The 25,678-nt window shown below is 35.9% G+C and overlaps 1 protein-coding gene and 1 long non-coding RNA gene across 3 annotated transcripts; one reads left to right on the forward strand and one right to left on the reverse strand.

The window, feature by feature from the left end:
• Nucleotides 1–3,882: 3,882 nt before the first annotated feature.
• LOC115924647 lies at nucleotides 3,883–7,659 on the reverse strand. The gene is made up of 2 exons (XR_004064416.1): nucleotides 7,206–7,659; nucleotides 3,883–5,917 (listed from the first exon to the last, which is right to left on the reverse strand). It is a non-coding gene; the product is annotated as an uncharacterized LOC115924647 (long non-coding RNA).
• A 700-nt stretch (nucleotides 7,660–8,359) lies between these two features.
• On the forward strand, nucleotides 8,360–25,237 carry LOC100891691 (tumor protein p63-regulated gene 1-like protein). 2 transcript variants are annotated; one of them, XM_030987328.1, is made up of 6 exons: nucleotides 8,360–8,475; nucleotides 13,832–14,082; nucleotides 16,386–16,657; nucleotides 17,392–17,548; nucleotides 20,434–20,652; nucleotides 20,754–25,237. In XM_030987328.1, exons 2-5 carry the CDS (start codon nucleotides 13,861–13,863, stop codon nucleotides 20,620–20,622), a joined length of 840 nt encoding a protein of 279 aa, XP_030843188.1. In that variant the 5' UTR covers nucleotides 8,360–8,475; nucleotides 13,832–13,860; the 3' UTR covers nucleotides 20,623–20,652; nucleotides 20,754–25,237. The 2 variants fall into 2 exon arrangements, with proteins under 2 accessions (XP_030843188.1, XP_030843187.1); XM_030987327.1 differs by having other exon boundaries at nucleotides 20,434–25,237.
• The last annotated feature ends 441 nt before the right edge of the window (nucleotides 25,238–25,678 follow it).

The following is a 25,678-nucleotide window of genomic DNA, read 5'->3' on the forward strand; positions in this document are numbered from 1 at the left end:
TATTGGATCTTCAATATGCAATATTATGTTTTCTGTAAATAATTCTGAGTATGTAAAATTCCTGACGGTATTACGGGATAGGACGAGTGACATTAACAAGGTTCTGTGATTATTCAGTTTATCGTACTCAAAATAATATTTAATTTTCATATAGCGCATAATACAAATGTCTCTAAGTGCTTTACAAATATTGTATAGGTCTATCAAACTCATTAACACTTTGATGTGTTGTCCCACAGACAGGGGCGGTGATTTCTTTTCATGACCGGAGGGACGAAATGCGATATTTACTTGTACACTTTGAGGGATTATGCGAGGGAGCGTACGGAAGCGTTAAAGTGCCATTCTACTTGACGACATGACGAGATATTCCATCTTGTCAAGTTGTAAAAATATTTAACTTACCATGTCGACTTATCAACTTTTATTAGTCGACATGGCGAAATAAATTATGTTGCCAAGTCGACTTCACAAAAAGTTCATGTCGTCATGGCGACATAAGTTATCTTGCCAAGTTGACTTCGCATAAATTTCATGTCGTCATGGCGACATAAATTATCTTACCAAGTCGACTTCCCAAAAAGTATATGTCGTCATGGCGAAATAAAAATATCTTGCCAAGTCGACTTCGTAAGAAGTACATGTTGACATGGCGAGATAAAATATGTTACCGAGTCGACTTAATAACAGTAGATGTCGTCTTGGCGACATAAATGATCACGTGGAGTCAGTTTTAAGAATTACAGTTAAGTGCAATCACGTACGCGCGCTGCATGAAATAGTCGTCACACTACATATCTCGCCATGACGACATATACTTTTTGGGAAAACGACTTGGTGAGATAATTTATGTCGCTATTACGAGATGAACTTTTTTGTGAAGTCGACTTGGCAAGATAATACATGTCGCCATGACGACATGAACTTTTTGTGAAGTCGACTTGGCAAGATAATTTATTTCGCCATGTCGACATTACTTTTTGGGTAGTCGACTTGGTGAGATAATATATGTCGCCATGGCGACATGTATTTTTTTAGAAGTCGACTTGGTAAAATAACTTATGTCGCCATGACAACATGAACTTTTTGTGAAGTCGACTTGGCAAGATAATTTATTTCGCCATGTCGACTAATAAAAGTTGATAAGTCGACATGGTAGGTTAAATATCTTTACATGTCGACATGATATGGATATTAAGTCGACTTGACAAGATGAAATATCTCGTCATGTCGTCAAGTAGAATGGCACTTTAACGCTTCCGTAGGAGCGAGAAGATTTTTAGCATTTTAATTAGTCTAGACCCCAGGGTCTAGACGCTGCACTCTCGGGCCATCCCGACCCTAAAAGTGTGTTGCAGTCTTTAGTCAGTATTTTGCTATACATAATTTTCTTTGCATTTTTTCAATTTTTCAGAAAGGACGGTCTACCCCACCCCCCCCCCCCCCTCTCCCCCTTAGTGATCGCCACCTGGCTGCCCTCAGGGATCAATCTTTGGCCCGCTCATCTTTTTTGTTATGTAAATGACTTATTATTGTTAAAACCACATGACAAAAATAATTAAAATTTGCTGATGATACCAACATATTCTTTTTGTTTAAAAAAATATACTCAGGGTACATGGTCACATATTATAAGACATCGTTAAGTATTCTTATTTGTACGCAGGGGGTGGGTATTTTGGGGGTTTAACCCCCCCCCCCCCTCAATTTTTGCTCAAGGGGAGGGGAGAGGAAAAGAATTGCCTTATTTTTATTAAGTAAATATTACCTACGGCATCTTAAGTAGAATTTACTTATTTTGCTGAATAAATTTTTACTCAGTTAAATCGAGGTACATTAACGTAAATAATTTAAGTATTGTAATCATTTTAGATAATTAAAAAAAAGCTATGATAGGATTACATATTGCACGATTTGGTACCCATCTAATCTAACAAGTAACATCCACTAATCATTCACTACTTCTATTTAAGATTAATCATTAACACTACTTCTATTTAAGATTTAACCGTATATAATATATGTATATATATATATATATACCACCATCACAAACTATTACATACGCTTCAATTCGACACATATTGAAAGGCTCAAAATTTTTGATCGTAGCATCTTAAAAGGAAAATTGGTTGACAATTTCCTGAAATATCAAGTTTTTATTTGTTTTGAACTGGGTAACAATTAAAAATTGTCTTGTCTTTGCTTAGCCATGTTAAATGAATTAGTAAATGTTTTAAAGTCCTTAAATTTTCATTCAACCACAAAAAAGAATTGTTTTCTTTAAAAAAGAGTTTAATTTGGTCTTCATGAATATTCATAAATTATGTAAATATTTCTATTACGCACATCGGTCCTTACTTTAAAAAGATAAGAATAATCAACATAAATTGTTTGAGTAATACGTATAATTTCTGATTTTGAGTTAAAATTACTGAATTAATACAGCGGCTGAAATTACTTAAAGGTAAAGACCAGTATTGGAAACGCCCCAATTTCAAAAAATGAAATGGAAGCTCTCATTACCAATCATGTGAACGAATATGTTTTGACTAATACATGATGATAAAAAATTTGCCGGGAAACCGCCTACTAATTCATATATTTGGTAAATTTGTTTCTCTCATGGTCTGTGAGAACCTTGCACATGCTAGATGATCAACCTTTTCTGATCGATTCCACAACGTTTCTTTCACAATGCAATCGCATGACCATAATTGGTCTTTACCCATAAAGTTCTTATGTATTTGATTTTACTTAAATATTCCACGTATGTTCTACTAAATTGAAAGTTTGAGTTAGCAAGACTTAAATTTAGTGCGTAAGTGGCAAAACTAATGTTTTCAAGTAAATTCTACATGGAAAAAATACGTAAAAATTACCAATGAACAAATTCTTTTTTACAGTGTAGAGGTGAACTAAAGACTGGTTGTATTTATTAGCTGTTTTGTTCATGATTTGATGAACTACACTGTTAAAAATTTCACTGTAGAAATTACAGTAAATTACTGGCAACTTTGTTGCACAGTAAATTACTGTAACTTTGACATTACAGTAACTTCCTGTAAGTTTTTCAACAGTAACTTGCTGTAAGACATTAAAATACTGTAAGCTTACTGTAAAGAAATTTTCATGTATAAGGTTACAGTATTTATTGTAAGTTCTTCTTACAGTTAATTAATGTAATTTTATTCACAGTAATTTAAATGTATTTACAGTTATGTACTGTAAGTTTTTCTCTACAGTAAATTAATGTTATTTCTCTCATTTACATTAAGTTAATGTAATAAGTACAGCTTTTCTACTGTGACTTTAGCAGTATCATCCTGTTAATTTTGTATCTATTTCTCTCATTTACATTAAGTTAATGTTATAAGTACAGCTTTTCTACTGTGACTTTAGCAGTATCATCCTGTTAATTTTGTATCTATTTCTCTCATTTACATTAAGTTAATGTAATAAGTACAGCTTTTCTACTGTGACTTTAGCAGTATCATCCTGTTAATTTTGTATCTATTTCTCTCATTTACATTAAGTTAATGTTATAAGTACAGCTTTTCTACTGTGACTTTAGCAGTATCATCCTGTTAATTTTGTATCTATTTCTCTCATTTACATTAAGTTAATGTAATAAGTACAGTATTCTACTGTGACATTAGCAGTATCATCCTGTTATTTTGTTATCTATTTCTCTCATTTACATTAAGTTAATGTATTAAGTACAGTATTCTACTGTGACATTAGCAGTATCATCCTGTTATTTTTTTTAATCTATTTCTCTCATTTACATTAAGTTAATGTAATAAGTACAGTATTCTAACTTGACATTAGCAGCATCATCCTGTTAATTTGAGGAAAAAACAAGCTTTCTGAACACAAAAATCATTATTAAAGTCTTTATTGGGTAATCAACGCTCCATAAAACAAGTTTCTCAAATAGTGTAACATTATGAAAATGCTTGCAAAGAAACTATCAAGTAAAACATTAAAACAAGTAAAACCACTAAAAACTGCAAAAGTTCAAGTACTCAAGAATCTACAGACCCATAGTCATCCTTCCAGTATCTCAAAAATTCTTGAAAAAATTGTTTAGATTATACCAATTCTGAAATACACATAACTTGCTTAATCCCAACCAATATGGCTTTAAAAAAAATCATTCACCCGACCTAGCATTAATTTAATTATACGACAGAATAACACATGCAATTGTGCAGACATAGCGGCTTTAAGGCATTGATATGCTAAATCACAACGTATGGCTTAGGGGCACTGCACTTTCTTGGGTCAAAAATTATTTGTCGAACAGACAACAATATGTTCACTTTAAAATTCTGAATTGTAAAAAACTATTGTAAAGAATTATCTTCAATTGTAAACAAGACATATTTTATACACTTTTATCTTCCTTTAAAGCCACTATTAAACGACAACTACTATCAGAATACAATCAATGAAAAGTCTCCATATACCTGGCAGAATCAAGGAAAACTCTCTATACCTGGTAGAATCTCTCCAAAAGACATTACTCACTTTATTTTTGTTTAATTTATCTTTTGAACTAATACCCCATTTAATTTGAGTTGCTCTGTTATATTAAACTTGTAATCTTTAATACGTGTTTCATATTCTTCTGTATTTTTGTCTCATTTACATGCCAATTCTGCACAGAAACTTGTTTCAACTTCATGAGCTGTCATTCAATTGATTGATTGATTTATTGACGGTAAAAGCCCTATTCAGCTACTCGGCTGGTTTACAAAGGGGCTGTGCAAAATAACAAAAACCGTAAAACATACTTGACAATAAGAAAATATACATGATATACAGAAATTAATGAAATAGAATTACCAATGTGCACAATGAACAAAGAAAATAGAAAATATGATCAATTTGTGTACATGTAAAATGAAAACATAAAATTATGAAATTCGTTTAGCTACAATATTGCTACGTATTAAATATGATAAAAAAACATATTACCATATAACGTAACATATATCGTAATAAAATATAAGTTACTTAAAAAAAATATATTATTATATAACTTGAAATATGTCGAAATAAAATATAGGTTACTTAAATATAGGCCTAATATTTGGCAAATTCATTTATTTCATGACTTATTAAATTTATTAAAATAAAGGTGTATTGCATGTACAGACTAAAATATATGAAAATTCACTAAGGTAAAATAATGCTGTGTCAATTATTTCCTGAATTGTAGAGTTGGGCAGTAGTAATTTTGCCTCCAACTTCAGATAAAACAAGGATAAGCTGTGTTTGAATGAGTCAGCGGATACATCTACTTCATCATCTGTCACACTTTCCTCGTCACTTGAGTGCAGTCTTCCAGGAAACTCCTGATTATTTTCTTGGGCGGATTCAGTTAACACAGTACCAGTTTCACTTGAAGTTGAGTCTAACTGAATCTGGTCTAACTTATTGTGAACTCTTGATATATGTGACGCAAAAGACGACCTCACTGAAAAACGTTTTTTGCAATTGGCAAAAGGACAGCGTATTTCAACTCCGTGTTTGATATGAACTCTAAGATGAGAAGGTATGTCATGGATTTCCTCACATATTTACAGCACAGAGTGGACAATTCCAGGTAGAAACGCAGAAAAACTGGGCATCTTTTTTTCTTGAAAATGGTTGATGATCCCTATGCACATGGGTTTTGAAGGATGAATAATTTCTGAATGTTCGATTGCAGCCAGGAACACCACACGGGAAATCGAAATTCACCACATTTCTATGGACTGAAAAGTGTTCAGAAAACCGCTTCAATGATCCAGAAGAATGATTACATAGCTTACAAACGTACATGGGTATATGATGTCCATGTAGAGCATCCGTCTGATTAGTGTTTCAGCATGCACACTGTGTGACTTCAGCAGTAATCCATGGCATACTGCAAGAAAGAAGAGCGGAAAACAATACCTTTAATATGCATACGTACACATAACTTTTTATGTACAGCATTGACAGATTAAAAGTTATTTAAATGATAAATGAATAATAAAAAAAAGATAAAGGACAAAAAATACAAAAGAAAATCGAAAGAAAAACATAAATTCATCAAATATAACCAGTTGTCACGAGCCTCCTGATGATGACTGTATGCGAAACCTTCAGCAAAAAAACATTTGATTTCACGGCTATGAATGTTACTACATAAGTGAAATTAACATTCATTTGCGGTAAATGAAACTACAATAGATTTCTGTAAAACAAATTTACAATCCTTAAAGACAAAAATTACTGTAATTTACTGTTAGTATTTGAAGAACCTACGGTAACAGCAATTTACTCTAAGAAATGCAGTGATTTACTGTAGGAAAGTTTACAGGCAGATACTTTGAGTAAAAATTGATGGTAACTTACTGTAGATATAACCTACAGTTAGTCTACTGTAAATTAAAATTACAGTGAATTACAGTAGACAAGTATTCAAAATTAATATGAAATAAAATTACTGTAATTTACTGTAAACTAGCAGTAAGTTACTGTAAATTACAGTAATTTTACAGTAACTTACTGCCAGTTACGGAATGGCCTATTTGGTTGCTATGACAACGCTGCGACCTTCAAAAAAGTAAATTACAGTAATTTTACAGTAAATTACAGTAATTTTAAAGTAACTTACTGTAAATTACTAAGTAACAGTAAAATACTAAGTAATTTTACAGTAACTTACTGTAATTTTATTTCATATTTTAACTTTTAAGTAAAATTACACTATGCAGCAGGATTGCCAGTACTTTGCTGTAATTTCTCCAGTAACGTGCTGTAGACTACACTACATGAGCTTAGACTTGTGCGTATTCAACTGATCACGCAGTGTGCTCATGATGGACTGATGCTGTAGTCGATCGTAGTGTGTGCGGTGTCCTATAAGTTATAAGTCTTGATGGTCTTGACGTTAGACATTTCCAATTTAACGTGAGCATGCATATCCATGTGCAATGGCATCGCATTGACAGTGACACTGTACGCTGGTACTGCAGTACAGTGTCATGTGCTGCACTAACACTACCGACTCTGTCCCACACACCACAGCACAGCACGTACAGTACACATATACCGTAGACGGAACAATTACAAACACAATCCCTATACTTTCCACAGTCTGACAATTCTTCACTTCAGCGGGATACAAATCAAATCATGACTCTGATAATTGGCAATCTGTAACTTACCTCGGATCCCCTTGGAATTGACTTATTGGTCATCAATATCCCAGCTCGAGGATCAGGACCAGGAACAGAACAGATTCAGATTCGTTGCTCAGGATCAGGCCGGCCAGCTCAGCTATATCTCAGCGCAGCTCAAATCTTTGCAGAAAATTAAAAATGGCGGCGCGGCGTGGCGGGCTAGCGCGGGAGCCAATCACGTGCAACGCATACGCGCATATGCAGCCGATCCGCCTAATGCGCATGTGCGCTGTATCCCACAATGCTTTTTTGCACGCTCCTTTACACTAGCTTACTGTAGATATTTGTTCCCATGCTCTACGACACTGATGTTTACAGCAATATACTGTACAGCAACGTACTTATACAGTTAATTATCGTAAAATCGTTATTACAACATATTACTGTTGTAAATCACAGTATTTTACTGCATGAGTTACAGCAAATTTTTACAGTGTAGCTAAACGATGGAGCTTTGATGTTATTTGGGGAAAGACACATGACTTTGTAACAAACAAAATTACCTCGGTATATTATCGTGCACGTACTCTAGACCATTATTTTAAGAACTCAACTGTTTTGAAAAAATATTTAAACTCAATCATTATTTCTGTGCAATATTGCTTTCCAAACATAAAAGTGGTATCCTACATATAATTCTATGCAATATGCATGCTCTCGTCGAATATCATAAAAGTGCAAAACATATTTATTGGCTGTTTATAATACTTTGTCTCTTTCACTCTCAGACACAAAGCACCAGTCAAAGGAATTCTCTTCCAAACGAAATCACATTAATTATGTTTTTTTTAGATAATAGTTTTTTAGAGGAAGTTAAAGAAGTTCCTCTTATTTTCTGAATGTTCGACCCTATGGGCCTAATGTTTGTTTCCAAACTTTCTTCAGGGTTGTCTGGCCGGTCTTTCCCTCTATTTCAAAAGATGTATCGTTGTATGTTTTTATTAAATATTACATATTTTTTAATGTTTTTTCTTGTTTGTTTGTTGTTTTTTTTCCAATAAATTGTGTAGTTTAGCCTAAAGTTTGTTATTGTAACTTTGTAAGTCATATTGATGGAAAAATAACACATTCTTACACGCTCTGCAAACTTCCAACGCTAGTTGCAACTTTCCGGTATAGCGCCGTCTGTTGTTGTTTCTCATACAGGTTGTGCTGAAATACGTGACATCGCATCATACCATCATCGCGACTTAAAATCATCACACAGGCTAATTTTAGATCTTACACATAATAACACAGCCTCACAAGATCACAGGTAATAATACAAATAGTCTGGGTCTGCTGTTTTATTGTTATCATTACCATTGTAAATAATGATTCATAATACTGTGACTTTGAGTGTGACTAGTAATGACGACGACGTCTGGTCCAGCTCCAGGACCAAAGTTGAAAAAATATTATTTTACTAACAATATTATTAACGTTAGAGTCTAACTTAGATCTACCAATATAAATACCAGACGTTGAATTGATACTTGACAGTTTATTTTAATCGGTGATATGAAGCAGTAATCAATCTTTAGGACTTGTGTTAGGAAACACAATTAATATTAATGATTGTTGGTTATATTTGATGCATAGTTTTTATTAAATACTGCACTGAGGCAAAAGTGACAGGTTTATTTCTGTTGAGCATCCAAACACGCAACCCATTATCACAATGTCGATCATACTAAGTAAGTATAACTTAGCTGTTCATGTTTGATGATGATGATTGTGATGTGGACATAATTGACTAGATAAGCCTTATCAAGGCTAGGTAATTCAGTCTCTGATAATCAACGTTTAGCTGAGACTACGTCTGACTCCACTGATCATCGCGCCTCTATACCCTGAGACTGGTGTCTGGTCAGGTCGCCCCCAAGCCGGTCGCCTCCTATACGCAGTCGCCTCCTATACGCAGTCGCCTCCTAACGTAGTCGCCCCCAAATTGTGTGGTCGAGTCGCCTCCTATACACAGTCGCCTCCTACACAGTCGCCCCCTATATACACAGTCGCCCCCTACGTACAAAGGCAGTACGCTAGCGCAGCGGTCAGAAGCAGGTTATTTAATATAATGATGTCCACCTTCTTCTAGATAACTCAGGCGCGGATCTACGGGGGGGGGTTTAGGGGGTTTAAACCCCCCCCCCTTGGGCGGCCCCCCCCCCCCCCCCCCCAAAAAAAAAAAAAAAAAAAAAAAAAGGAAAAAAAAAAAGAAAAAAAAAAAGAAAAAGAAAAAAGAACGCACGCTGGAGAGAAACCCTTTCAAGTGCAAATATTGAGAGAAGATATTCAACTCATCTGGTAACTTAACCAAACACATGATAACTCTGGATATAACTGTGTATTTACTGTTACTTGATTTAAAAAGACGTTATCATGCACTGCTTTTTATGGTCTCCATTGTGTTAATAGATGCCAGGAAAACATCACTTACGGAGTTCAAATAAACACCCCAAAAAAAATCGGCTCGCCGCTTCGCGGCTCGTGGACGATGCTCCGCATCGTCATTATTTTGGTCAAACCCCTCCCCTTAGCAAAAAGCTAGATCCGCCCCTGTAACTATTTTGTGCTAAAGTATAATGTGATAAACGTTTCATTTTATTTTGATGCAACAGAGATTTACATTCAAAGGTTTTACTTTTTATAATTGTACAGTAATATTCCTCTCATTTCGACATTATCAGCCACTGGTTCTCTGCTTCTCATTCCCTAAACTAAATAAAAGGTATATGTGAGGGGGGGGGGGGTTAGAAAGTTGGACGTAGCCTATATACTGTATTCATTGTTATGATATTTGTCTCTCCTCCTCCAATCACTCCCTTCCGGCTCTGATTTTGTTCTTTAGTTTTTTCTCATTTGGTGTGATTATATCTTTTCGCTAAAGTATAATGTCAGACGGACGTATACCATCAGGAATATGTTATAATAATTAATCTCAAGGAAGGGATGATGCCGGGATACAAGCAAATGGCGGAATAGACAACATTATGGAAGATGAAGATGGACATAGACAGAGAAAGGGAGAGAGGGGGGAGAGTGGGTTGGCGGGAGATAGAAAGTTGGACGTAGTCTGTACTGTATTTATTATTATGATATTTTTCTCTTAATCCTTGTCTGAATTCAGTTTTCCCTCACCGCGCTGACGTTTCATTATTTATTAGAGAATGGTTTTCGACTCTTAATCCCGTGAATTAAGTCCCCCCCCCCCCTTCCGCATGAAGCGCGGAAGCTTTGACGTTTCATTAAATTATTAGAGAAAGAACAAAAAAGACGATTCGTTGTACCGACTCTTCATCATTGTTTGAATTATCAAAAATGTTTCTTTGTTATTATTATTGTTTCAGCGTTATCCTCCGCGCGCTTTATAATAATGAAGGACAAAAGCGCCGCGACATAGTAATAAGGTATGTATTTGGAAGAATAATTGCTTTTTATTTGTGCACAGATTAAAAGAAAAGTGACATCTATACACAAAATAAACACAAATTATTATACAGGTTAAGGTTGGAACCTACTAGTGCTTTCGAATACTTGAAAAGATGAGCAGATGTTCATGTTGGTCACGCATGGTCGTCCCTTACAATATTCATTAAACAAAATCACGCACTTATTATAATATATAATGAATTGAGAGTAAAATTAGATAACGTTTCGTTCATTTGGGTTTACCGCCGAAAGCTTTTATTTCGATCTATTTGCTTCATAATAAACTTATATTTATAAGTCATATCAATTATAGCTCACTTTTAATTCAATGTAGAGACATTCTCTTCTATTTCTATTTTTAAACTTTTACAACTATCTCATGACGACACGTTCTAGTATGGGTCTTGTACAGGCGCGTACGCAGGATTTTTTCAAGGGGGGGGGGGGGGGGGTTTAACATTTATAAATCGGGCCGAAAATTTCGCAACGACTCAGCCAGCCGCTGAATAAGCGGGAGGGGGGGGGGGGGGGGGGGGGGTAAGAGGTCACTTTTTTTTCTTTTTTTTTTGGTCCCAAAAAAATCGCAACGACTCAGCCGACCGCTGAATAAGCGGGGGGGGGGGGGGGGGGGGGGGGGGGGGTAAGAGGACACATTTTTTTTTTTTTTTTGGTCTCGAAATTTGAAAATTTGACATTTTGCTCCGTTGGGGGGGGGGGGTAAGGTCAGCTTTTTTAGGTCAACCAAAAGGGGGGGGGGTTTAGAGAAATTTAGGGGGGTTTACACACAATAAATTACCAAAAGGGGGGGGGGGTTAACCCCCCAAACACCCCCCCCCCCCCCTGTGTACGCGCCTGGTCTTGTAAGTAGTGAACACAAACTATATTGGATTAAAAAGGGATCTGAAAATGCTCTAATTTGCTTGCGTGTACAAATTATACTTGAGAAAAGCTAAGAAAGCCAATCTATAAAATCCTTATTATCTCTATAGCCTGTGGATACTCCCTTAAGTTCCGTCACTAAGCCAGCCAGAACGATTTATTTATTTATTTATTTAAAATGGTTTATTTCATTAAAAAACATTCGCGGCCCGAGAGCCGAATCAGTTTCTTTTACAAAGTATACATCAGTGACAAAGTAAAATTACACATAAAAATTATGCATGGTAGCATAATGGTAGTAAAATTGCAATTCTTTTGTACATAATTGTGCTTCAACGACCTTGGCAAATTGCTTGGTACACTCTGAAAACTGAAATGTTAAATCACCATTTAAAAGGGCCGAGGAGTGACCACTCTTTCAAAATGGTAGATTAACACTTTGAACATGCTGGATCCAACACTATAAAGGTCGAATCTAGCAGGTTAAAAGAAACAATCTAACATTTTAAAAGAGTGGTCACTCCTCGGCCCTTTTAAATTTACATTTAACATTTCAGATTTTAGAGTGTGCATATACAAAAATTTGAATTGTATTACCATATTTGCAATTAAATTATATATACTGAACTTATACAATATATGAATAGTGATACATTTTTGATATTCAAAAGAATTAAATGTTTTAGTTGGAAAATGCATAGCCAGATGGGTATGGTTACTATGGTATGGTTATGGTGTTTTCTTCAATAACAGAAACAAAGACAACAACAGAAACCAAATCCAGGAATTATAAAATCAAATAGATGCTACAATGATTTAAACAAATTATACATTGTAGGCAAAATGCAGAACATTTTGTATTTGGGCCAATTTACTAAAAGGTACATGTAGAATATGATATTGCATAAAAATAAGATAAGTTTCGCATAAAAAACATAGGTAAAAGTTTGCCATTGTAATATTCGATATAGTGTGCATCATCTTGGGAATTGTTAAAAAGTCAAACAGGATTTTATACAATTAAAACTGATTTAATTTTTAAAAAATGTAAAATTCTATATTCTAACCCTAGTAACATTATTAAAAAATGCATTCACATGTCACCCTTTTATTTAAGAACTTATACCAGAGAAAGAGAGAGAGAGAGAGCTAGAGAAAGAAGGAGAGTGAGAATAGGGAGAGAGAGAGGGGGTGGGAGAGAGATAGGGAGACATAGAGGGAGAGAGAGAGGAGAGAGAGATAGAGAGAGAAAGAGAGAGAGAGAGAGAGAGAAGGGGGGGGGGACAAAGAGTGAGAGTAACAAGACAGTGACCTAGCCAGAAAGCCATGAAGAGGGTCTCCCCGCTCCGCAGCACAGCACTGCCACTGACAGAGAGGAGACAATAATATTGAGAGAGTGATCGATGTGTTAGTACGTAAGCTGGTGGAAACTTACTATGCAAATATCCTCGAAAATATGCGTTACAATGGAAAACTCGAGGAAAATTTTCAATATTTAGTAATATCATAGAACTGAGATGCCAGGAACTAAAAATGGCTTGACTTTGAACTTGTAAAAGACATCAAATTAAAACAACAAATTAGGGGGCGAGCTGACCAAAAAACTGGGGGCGAGCTGACCAAGAATCCCAAAATCGGCAAACAAAATCGGGAGGCGACATGACCAATTGAGGGCGACTTTGTAAGGGGGCGGGCTGACATTAGGCGAGCTGACATGGAACCCTGAGACTGAAGTACAGTACACGTAGATCTACATGTACATTGTAGTTCGTACAGACAGGTTAGTGAGGGGATCGGAGGATACGGCTTACAGCGTTATGCACAGCATTTTGTGAAAGATTGCTAGACGGTAGATATTTCTAGATTAAATATTGCCTCCATCAATTTAATGTTGTTTTTGTCGGAATTAACATAGACCTACGTGATATCATGTGATCATCCCGGCCCCCCTACTCAGAGGTCGGAATGACCGCATGCATGTTGCCAAAATGTCCGGTAAAGGGGTACTTTTACGAGAATTGTAAAAAAAGGGGTGTATTTGACTTTTCACCCGGAGATTTCTTTAAAAAGGGGGTGTTTTTTCTTTTTTTTCTCTCATCTCTTTGGACTCCTGAGAAATTAATCCGAATTTAGGGGGGTACTTAAGGCAATTTTCCTGATTTAGGGGGGTCTCCAAAGCCAGCGAAAAGCCTGCGAACGGGGGGTTCGAAAATGTTGGCAGTCCTCAGATAGGGGGTGCTTTCAAAAAGAGGGAACAAGCATATATGCGTACCCTAAATAACTCTTTAAATCTTTATTTCATTACATTTTTTCCTTTACAGATCTTGCTAGTTCCTCAAACAAAACCAGAATGGATTCTAACGGTCAGACGAACGGCAACATGGAGGACAACCTTGAGAAAGGTGTACCTGACGTATCATTTGAAGGGGTCAAGCTAAGCATCGATTCTAACAATCTTCTTGATGAGAACAACACCGGCGGTATCCAAGGCGAGGGAGCGGCCACACCGGTGGATAATGCTAAATTCCAACCAAACGCAGTCAATTCTTCTGGATTCTATTTTGCTTCACAGGTAGGATTTGAGGATTCATATTGGTTTTTACAAATTCTCTTCATGTAAAATCTTCATAGTCAGGGTCTTTCTAGTACCGGTATACAGGTGGTCTCTAAAGCAAGTAACACTTCCAACATGATGGTCCATTTTTCTGTCACTTAATTATTTGTATACTGGTATTAGACAATCCACCGATAGTTAAAGATAAGTTTGTGTTCTGGTAATGATAACAAATAAATTCTGGCATAATCCAACAAAACTTACCGGTACACTGAATGTTCAAAATGAAATGAAAATGAAATGAAAATAGAATTAGCCATGCATCACTGAAAATTAGGCCTGAGTCGAAACGGGTCCCCGCCCGGGCCCCGACCGTCGAGCTGAAACCCGGTTTTTGGTTTTCGGGTTTCGGGTTTTTCAAAATTAAATTTCACACTGATATTTTGAAATATAGAACTAAAAATATGGAATTCACAAACTTATATTTCAATATAATCAAATAAATATGCTTTAGAAATAAATGGATATTGTTTCAGTTGACGGTAGGTGTTTTTATCGCTCTAAAATTGAGGCTGCAAGAAAGGAATCACGCTTCGTGGTACCGATCGAGTGCGTTCAGAAACGGAAGTGGAAATAGATCTATGACCCACTGAAGACAGAGCAAGAAAATGCCACACACAAGACTAAAATATTGATCAGACTATTGCAATTAAATCGTAATACTAAAGGCATTAATTTAATTGTCAAAATATATCCACAACATAATGGTTTATCCTTGATAGTTTGATGAAGGAAAATAAATTAGAGCTCTTGAAATAACATCGAAGTGCCTTTCGTTCGTTCTAAAAAATGCGTGTATAACGGCAAGCAGAAGTTACGAGTCAAGCTTGATATGCACGTTTAAATCCCTACACCGTCATCCGACCTGATCGGAACAATAAGCATTAAACCAATTAAAAAACATCACGTAAGACTTTAAGGGACTCCAATTCAACAAAATTACCGTAAAATAATTATTTGCTTTGACAAATAATACTATAGATATTCATAATATCTTACAGAAATAATGATATTTCATGAGCTACGTACTCGATATCGAGTTCAGCTAGCCATCATTTTGAAATGAGACGTAGTTGTCATGCATGCAGCGCAGAATGCGGCAGCTCGCAGCTAGAGAGGGAAAAAAAATCACGTAATAGTCACGTGAATATCACGTGATCTCAGGCCCGCGCTTTTTCCTCTCTCTTCTGCATACTGCCCTCTACAGTCTACTGCATGACAACTCCGTCTCATTTCAAAATGATGGCTAGCTGAACTCGATATCGAGTACGTAGCTCCAGGCGCGTAGCCACGGGGGGGGGGGGGGCACGGGGGGGCACGTGCCCCCCCTAAAATTTCCAGGATCGGTTGAAATTTTGTAGACCCTTTTTTTTTACCTCGATCGATTACATGTATGTGCCCCCCCAAACATCAAACTCTGGCTACGCGCCTGCGTAGCTCATGAAATATCATTATTTCTGTAACATATTATGAATATCTATAGTATTATTTGTCAAAGCAAATAATTATTTTACGGTAATTTTGTTGAATTGGAGTCCCTTAAAGTCTTCCGTGATGTTTTTTAATTGGTTTAATGCTTATTGTTCCGACCAGGTCGGATGACGGTGTAGGGATGTAAACGTGCATATCAAGCTTGACTCGTAACTTCTGCTCGCCGTTATACACGCATTTTTAGAACGAACGAAAGGCACTTCGATGTTATTTCAAGAGCTCTAATTTATTTTCCTTCATCAAACTATCAAGGATAAACCATTATGTTGTGGATATATTTTGACAATTAAATTAATGCCTTTAGTATTACGATTTAATTGCAATAGTCTGATCAACATTTTAGTCTTGTGTGTGGCATTTTCTTGCTCTGTCTTCAGTGGGTCATAGATCTATTTCCACTTCCGTTTCTGAACGCACCCGATCGGTACCACGAAGCGTGATTCCTTTTTCGCAGCCTCAATTTTAGAGCGATAAAAACACCTACCGTCAACTGAAACAATATCCATTTATTTTTTAAAGCATCTTAATTTAATTCCATTGATTATTTTATTGTTTTGAAAGCAGTAACTGTCTTTTCCGTCGCATTATTAGAACAGCAACTTAGTCTAACTCCCGCCGCTTCATGCACACGATTTTTAGTGTCAGTGCAGTGGTGAAAATTTCGGGTACCCGGTCCCCGCCCGAAATTTTCAAGTCAAACCCGGGTTCGGCAAAACCCGTGATGACTCAGGCCTACTGAAAATGGATTGTCTCCTCCTTGGTGTTTGCAGGCTGGTCGTTTAGAAGCAGCAGCCACGGCATGCCAGAACAATCTCATCAACCAAGAAGAAGACGGGAACCTCCTAGGGGTGTGGCTTCTCACCGAGGTAGACCACTGGGACAACGAGAAGGAACGGGTTGCCGCGGTTACGGACAATTCTCTCTACTTGGTCAAATTTGATTTCATCGTGAATCAGATAAAGACCTACCGAAGAGTCATGTTCAACACACTGAGCGCTCTTCAGAAGGGAAACTTCACCTATCCAGAAAAGACACTTGCACCGTAAGTTCAACATGGCTTTTCTGGATGGCTTTTTGGGGTTTTCTTTGGCGGAGATACTCGTGATCTTTCATAGAGTTTAGATAAATGTAAATTGGTTATCAATTACAGGTCATGGGTCGTTATTTTGAATCCCAGTTCATTATTTATGCCTCTCCTAAATGAGGTGTAAATCAAACTTGTGCCTTAGGGGCTCTGGTGTACCTGGGATTTTATCATTAAATAACTTGTATGCATGTAAAGAACCTGCAAATTGCATTTAAAATCAATAAAAGCATCGTTTAACAATGTTAAATCTGAGATGCACGGCCCTACGTGTTACCAGTGTCTGTGATATGGTGTAATATTGAAGCCCTAACAAAATTGGGCTTCAAAATGGTCATGAAGTGCCTCAAAAAGTAAAAATCTTTGAGTTACTGGTTTTACCATAGTACTCATTTTGGGAAAAGGTTGAAATTACGAATTCCAATCATAAATATCTTGATAATCAGACAGGTGATCGGCTTGTAAAAGTCATGGGATTCCTGACTGACCTAAAGGTTTATAATTAAGATTGCAGCATGAGCTAAATGCAGGATTTTGTTTAGAATCTGAGACAAAGATACCCAATCCCTTTAATGCTTTGCACTTACATGTACATGAAGATGTAGATGATTGTGTGGATCTGTCTCTCAAAGCCCTTTAAAAAAAAAATTATTCACTGAAAAAAAATTAATTATTCACCGTTTTGTTGACAGAGCCCGCACAGGTGAAGGAGTTCGCCTTCACTGGAGCAGTGGACGTCCATTGTCTGTACTTGAGAAGTGGAACCCCTTCAGTGATACCATTCCTTATACCACACTCACCAGTCACCCTCTACAGACTGATAATACAAGACAGGCTCAGAACTATCAGGTTAGCAGCTGCTTCTCATGTTTCAATTTCTGTGTATTATTGTTTTCTCTCCTCTCTTTCTTTCTGTCACTCTTGTTTTCTTAGTGACAGCATTATGCAGACCTGCCAACCAGTACGATTTAGTCGTATTTCGTAAGATTTTTAGAAGCAAATACGACAGTACGATTTTCCTCAATAAAATACAATTAAAAAAAAATAATAATAATCCTTAAAAAAAATTCTTCCTGTATGTAGAAACTGTACGAGGCATTGATCTGTGTAACAGTCCATGTTTATTTTTAAGAATACAACTGTTGTCAGTAAAATACAACTTTTGGGATTAAAGACAGTTTTTGAACTCCAGAGGTTGGCATGTCTGATTACATCTAAGTTCGGCATAGATTTTCTGGATGTTTTTGTTTGGTTTTCTTTGGCGGAGATTCTTTGTTATCTTTTATACATGTACTGTAGATTAGATAAATGTGGCCTAGGCATTAGCCTATGCTTTCCATCCGGAGGGATACTCAAGGCTCGTTAATACAGTCGCTTTCTCTGTTTGCCGTGGGTGGCCTTTAAAGACAGGTTTGACTGTAGAACATTGTAATAAATGCTTATTGAAAACGCAATTGATGTATATTAACTAGCTTGCTTATGTACCATTTTTTTCTTTCAACCATTCCCTACCTTATTCTTTAAGGTGTGTATTTTGCTAATTCAGTTAAACCCGACCCTGGGTCCAAGATTACAGTTAACAATAGGAAAACTAAGACCTCCGACTGACTTCCTTTAGAAAAATCATGATTTTGAACGAAAGCTTTGAAAGCAAGTGTCAGTTTTAGACTTTTGTTGGCTATGGGCCTAGGTTTATATGCAAATGTGTCGAGCCCATGCTTTTCCATTTCGATGTTAAATAAAGAGAAATGAGATGACTTCTTTCTGGAAATGCATGATTTAAATTGGATCCAAAGTGACATCGATTTAGCTACATGTACGCTGCATTTCCAATGCGTCTTAGGGGAAACGGATCGACAAACGCGTACTTCCAACCAAGAACGCATTGAAGGGTAGGAAAACATGGGAAACGCTTGCCTTTCAAACATTGAGAAAAGAATTAACATCAAAATAATTTTCTTTTGTGTGACCTAACCATTAGGTATACAACATCTTTGTTTGTTTCTCTAGCTCGTTGTATATTTTTTCTCAACAGTACCTCAATGTACATTTCTCAGTTGTTGTCCCTCGTCGCCGAACAGGAGTTCTTACAAATAATGCTGCTTGTCCGTGTTACCGTCCATGCATCTGTTCGTCCGTCTGTACAATACTCTCAAAGACTTGCCATACATGTAGCTTTGAGGTAGGATCACCAACACGGATTCCTACATGTGCATTTTTTGAAAGCCTTGGTCAAGTGTGATTGTTAACGTACTTCATCTAAGGCCAAAGGTCATGTGGTTTACTGCTGATAGGCTGCTTGCACATCCTGTTCTAAATACATCTGATTTTCATATTTCTTGGTATTTGATGAGGTTGAGTTTTTTTTCCAGTGTGGAGTCATTGTGTTTCTTAGATCTTATCCAGGCATCTGTCTTGCAGTGTTGGCAATCTTTTGATGTTTTGGTATTTTGACTACAATTCTTTATATTTATTGGATGTGGCATTATTTTTTCTATTTTTTCACAATACTGGGTATGTTTTTCAGACGTTGCTAGACAGACAACAAGCACTTGTGTTGAAGCGTTGGGGTGCTTTTGAAGGTTCCAACGGTTTATGAAACACTGACTCAGTTAATACTGCTCTATTAATGCTGAGCAATCCTTGATTCATTCATTCTGCTTCATGAACAAGTACTAGTATATTATTTTAAATTGTACTCATTAGTACATTATACATTGGCTTGTATTCTGTATGACTTTGGTATGGCCCCAGTAATTGGAGAAATGTGCATTGGGCTTACAGTGTGTTTCTAAAGGAGTTGGTGACTTGCCTGGCTTTCTTGCCTTGTCAGAATCTTCCTCTAGCTATTGATGGTCTTTCTATCATGCAGATTACTTTGACTGGATTGTAGTATATATTCTCAATGAATGAGATTGTTTGAACAACATTTGTTGTCTTGTTGGCTCGATTTTCCATTGTATGCCTACCTGCCTACCCGAAACTGAATCAAGTTTGAGTCTTTTCATGGGGAGTGCCAGTTTACCTAAGAAATATTTTGATGGTGCTGACTGCAGAAAGACGAATGCTTTTCTGGAGTGAATACAGGGGCTGCTAATAGGTTTTTTTAAGATATTGTGCAATAGTTTTGGGTCGAAGGGAATAAACTGTGCTTGGCTCTCTGTATTTGAACTTAGAGGCTGTTCACACCGGCAGAGATAGCGCGCGCTAGACTGCGCTATTTCTGCGGTTTGGAAGGTACAACGTCGTTTCGGTCCACCCAACAGCGAGCCACGGCGAGCCAAAACGGTGTGCCACTGGAGCACTTCTTGGGGGTGGTCCCAGAGAGAGAGCGCGGTCTAGCGCGCGTTAGAAAAAAGGGGGTGCTACGATAGACTGCGCTATCTCATTGTGGTGTGAACAGCCTCAATGACTGTATTTATAAGAATCTTTGTAAGGGGAGTGCCTGTTTGTCGAGGAAATATTTTGATGATGTATTGAAAGACAAACACTCTTCTGGAGTGGGTCTACTAAGGGTGATTCAGGGATTTTTCAATAGTTTTAGGCTAAAGGGAAAAACTTTGCTTAGCTCTCTGTATTTGAGCAATGACTGTATCAGAATCTTCATAGGGGGAGCGCTTGATTGGCTAGGAAATATTTCAATGATGTTGAAAGACAAACACTTACAGTTCTATGAAGTGAATTATGCTCATTGTTTTGATTTTCTGTTTGATTTGTCACTGTTACGATTCCAGGTTGGACCATTCTACAACACTCTCCAGCAAGCCGTGACTACCAGTCGCTCTGCTCATCACCCCAACCTCCCCCCTGTCAGTCTCACAGCGGCTCCCATTGAGCTTGAGATCTACCTGGGTCTCTCCAGCATGGTGTATAACCAGAGCAAGCTGGGATTCTTCAGGGAGAGGGGCGGCGTAAGCTTCTAAAGACTCAACCAACCAAAGTTTAAGATGCAAGTGTGAATGGGGTTCATATTATACAAGCATCTGGGTATGTGATAACATTGTCACTTTCATACTATTATCGTAATCTTGGATTTTCCCTGTTAACGATGCAAGTGTGAATGGAGTTCATTTTATACAAGCATCTCGGTATGTGATAACATTGTCATTTTCATACTATTATTGTAATCTTGGATTTTCCCTGTTAAAGATGTAAGTCTGAATTGAGCTCATGCTAAACATGTACCTGGGTATATGATAACATTGTCACTTTCATACTTTTATTGTAGTATTTGACTTTTCCTGTTAAAAATGCAAGTCTGAATTGAGTTCATGCTAAACATGTACCTGGGTATACGATAACATGGTCACTTTCATACTCTTATTATAATCATGGATGGTTCTTGTATCAAAGAGGTTTGTTTCTTCAGGGATAGGGAGGAGATAATCATCCGTAGACACATTTGATCAAGTTAAATATGTACTTCTAATATGTGTGAATAGAGCTCAGAATGCTTTCCATGTAGTAGGGATATGATAAGTTTGTTACTTTGATGTTCCTTGTATGTTACATGTACATGTATGTAGTGGTTTAATAGATCTTATAGCATAAAGGATAAGTGGGGGTATAGACCATTGTTTTCAGTTTTCACTGCCTTCTCTCTCAACCATTGTTCATGCTACACATGTACATGGGTACGTACGTGTTCATGTTTATAAAAGTGAAAATGTTATCAAAGCATTTTCACTTTCAGACTTTGGTTGAAACTATCGGTGATCCTTGTATTCAATAGTAGAGACATCTAGCTAGTATTCTATTACTTTTATAAGTAAGAATGTGATGTATGTCTTTAAAATGTCATTATCATATCTTGAATACTTCAATGGACACTAGTCAGCCTACCATATGGTACTACAGTAACATAATCTAAATACAGGGATATCCTACTATACAAAAGCCTGCATTAAACTACATACAACAAGCTTAATCTTCCTGGATTAGGAGAGCTATCACAATTATTCAAGATTTTATAGTCCTGGAAATTCACACTTAATCCTGTGGCTATATGAGGAAGCACATGCCATTAACATTAAATAATTCCAATCTTATGCCCCTACGCTATACCCAGCTAAAAATATTAAAATTCAATATCTTTTGGTCTTTCATGATGTGTGTACTTAGAGTGGTAGAAGGTGTATAATTTTTGAAGAATAGTTAGCGCTTAGATATTACACAAATACAGTCAAACCTGCTTTAGTGACCACCTGTCTACAAAGACCACATTTTTGGATTCCCTTGAAAAATTGTTCTCATTGAAACATGTACTAAAGGAACCTGTCTACAAAGACCATCTGTCCACAGGTTTGACTGTATATTGTGCAAGTTGGTCACATCATGTAGCTCTGGAGTTGCGTTGCTTGAACATACAGATGTTACCTACATGAAGATATAGATGTAGTTCACATAATACTATGAATGTTTAATCTTTTCATGAGGGTGATTATACTACAAGAATTATCGTGAAATTAGTTCACATTGTACCAGTGGATATCATATTATCAAATGACATATTTACTTCTTTTAAAGACTAATTATGATATTGCATGTGTGTAAGACTATGGTTCACCTGATGCACCGTTGCAGTAATATATTCGTTTTCAAAAGCAGAGTCAAAATATAGAGTAAGAATTTGCTGTACAGTTATATATAGAGGCTGAGCCTAGCTATGTTGATGTATCAATCATGAATTCATAACAATGTATTGTTGTTGAATGTATAGCTTTATTTATGAAAAAATAGATTCTTTGAAGTTTGTCATGCTTTGCTAGTTTTTCATTCACATTTTGCAGTTAATAATGATAATGAAGCCTAGTGAGTGTAACTGTAGTCTAGCTGTGCTCAAGTTTTGTGTGTTTTTCTTTGTGCAATGTTGTATACATTCATGTGTATCTTCACATTGTTTTTTTATTTCATGATCATGTTTAAAATAATTACATTAAGGTCTGCAAAATTATACTACATGAAGAGTACATACATTCATTGTTCATTTTGATTTTGCTCAGTGAGTCCCTTCATTAATCAATTCAGATATTTCTTAGTAAAGAATGATTAGATTGTATGTAGTATGTACAGTTTGTAGTAATGCTTTGGAAGTCCAATGCATTATGATAAAGGATTTATGGAGACTGGTACTGTGCAGTTAATGCTTACTACAGGCTGTAGTTTTTTTTTTTTTTGGGGGGGGGGGGGTTTACTTTGGTTATTGGTGAATATGTAAAGCTCTTCAAAATATTCAAAGTAAACTTAGCTGTATTTTGGCATTAATTCAATTTGCAACTTTTCCTTGATATAAAAAAGTATATTAGTGTCTGCCATGGTGAAAATGAGAGCTGTAGTCAAAGTATGGTGTAGAAAAGCTCAGCGACTTCAAATTATTTGTGATAAATGTTCTGAAAATAACCCCCATTCCCTTCTTATACATGAGTGTTACTTGTAACCATACTCTTTCAATTTGTATCAAAGGGATTAAATATGAAGTGACTTGAAACAAACATTATCAAACTGAAATAATAAGAAGTAACGGCTGAACAAGATGATGGTATCTACGTACATGTATGTTAATGAAAAAATGAAAAACACTTGCCAAATATTCATTTATATGATGATTATCCTATGCAAAGACATGATTAACTATTTCCAGCTCCATTGGAAAGCTTTGTAATATAATTACTTTGAATTTTCAACAAGTCAGCAAAAAGCATAAATTCAAAATATGTTTCCCCCTTTATTTGATTTGAAGTTTTAGTGATATGTTTTCCTTTGACATTCTCCAACTTAAACAGTAATTAAGCAGCAAGTTCCCAATCATTTTCTCTAATAATTAAATACAACTCCTGCTTAATACATATATACTAGTTCTCTGAAATATTGTTTGTTTTTTTGCTTTTGTATAATGTTATGACAACACATTTTGGTAGTCGATTCCTTCTTTTTTTGCAATTATAATGTAGAGATCTATTATCAGTACTGTGTAAACTGCTGACATTTGTATATATTAAGATATGATTTGTTTTTCTTTATTATTATGTATTTTTTTGTATTACATTTGTTCATGTGTATGACAGGAATAGGGATTTATTAGACACATGTTGTACATACTGCTGATGAAAATAACAATTGAATTGTTTATGACATGCAGGAATCACTTAGCCATTTTAAGGGGTGGGGGTGGGTGGCCAAATTTGTTGAAAAGAAAAGGTCCCATGGTATTTTCTGACAGGAGTTGTCACACAACAAGCAAATAAAAAAATAAAAAATATCCTTTCAATGATTGATGTCTCCCTTTAGAGCCATTTAGCCGTTTTTAATATTGCTTCTGAGTTCTAAAACATTCCAGCTTATATCCTTGGGCAAACCTAGGATATCTTGTTAACGAGGAAATAGTCAGTGCATTTGCCATGATACTAAAGTATAATACTATTGATACTATAGTGGAAGGGTTTCAAGGGAGACAATATTTATCTCATTATCTGAGGAAGATACAGATTGACCTTCCACATGTACTGCCAGATGTTTCTGTTGAACCTTGATTAAAATACAGTAGGACACAAAAAAGTGAAGAAATGAGACGGATGCTTTGTATTTAACCTCATCATTGGGCTGCTAAATTTGAAAGCAGTAATATTTCAAGAGCCAATTACTTTTTTTTGTTTTGGAAAGGAAGAAAAATGCTCACAAAAAGCAAAGTGGATTCATAGCCTGAAGCAAGTCAGGAAAGCATCAGCTTTTTGGTGAAAATACATGAATTTGTTTTCTTTTATTTGAATGGATTTTACTTCCTGGTCATCTCCTGTTTCAAGTTGTGTCTTTTATCCTACCAGTGTAGTAAGATTCTAAGCAGTGTGTCATGTTTTATGCTGACTCATATTTTCTTGAAATTGAACTTTACAACTCATCTTTAAATAACTGCAATGCTACATGTACCAACATGTTCATGCCACCATCTCTTTTTTGTCCCCCTATTTTTGTTGAATGTTGATATTTAATTTTCGTCTGCATTGAAGTAGTGAATATGCCACATATGGTTTTATTTTGTTATGGAATTAATGCATTTTGAATTAATAGTGATAAATAATGAAGTAAGCTTGTGGGTAATGATTTTCTCTCAAATGTTTGTCGACTTTCCCAAATAAAAATAAAACAAAACATAAATTGTAGGTAGAAGAAAATAACAAGCTAGCAAAAAATGAAAAGCTAAAAAATGCAGCATTTCCTTTTTGTTCCTGTTTACCTTGTAAAACAAATACGTAGTATATAGAAATGGATTGTCATGCTTGAATGAATTCAACATATATTTACTTTGTGTTTTTCTATTGTATGACAATTTAAGCAATTTGAAACATATTTCTTGTAGATGTAATATGAAGAGAACTGGGATTGTGGTAATTGACTATAAAATTTAACCTGAAATTCATCATGTAGATTTTCTCATATTTATATGTACCCCAATAGAGCATGGCTTAGTTTGGAAACCTATGTATGTACTATTAAATGATGAAAAATAAATATTATAACACTATGGCACATTCTTTTATTCAATCATTGTGTTACTAATCTGTGTTTTATCAAGCCATGAATTTGATCTTAAATTGAATGCAATCAAATTTTACAAACTTTATACGATAAGATCAAAATCAATTTTAATTAATGAACACCCGAGATGATATTTGTCATAGACAATGACTGAGAAATTTGTTGAATCATTCTTGAGTAATATTGTTTCTGGGATATGGGGAAAGGAGATCAGTGGATATACAGAAGAAAAAATGAGAATAAATAGGGTGAAACAAGGAAAGAAAAAGAGAAGAGAGAGAGAGAGAGAGAGACTAGAGATGGGAAAAAAAATGAGGTATGGACCTAGTACCTGGAAGTTTTTCATTGTCATTCAGATGTTTTAGGCCTAGTTGATTCGAATTTACCCTTCAAAATACAATCCAGATGGAAACGAATTGCATAAGAATATACCGTTTGCTGAGAGTC

Source organism: Strongylocentrotus purpuratus, unplaced genomic scaffold (assembly GCF_000002235.5).
Source record: "Strongylocentrotus purpuratus isolate Spur 01 unplaced genomic scaffold, Spur_5.0 spur5_scaffold_16, whole genome shotgun sequence".
Lineage (NCBI taxonomy): Eukaryota > Metazoa > Echinodermata > Echinoidea > Camarodonta > Strongylocentrotidae > Strongylocentrotus > Strongylocentrotus purpuratus.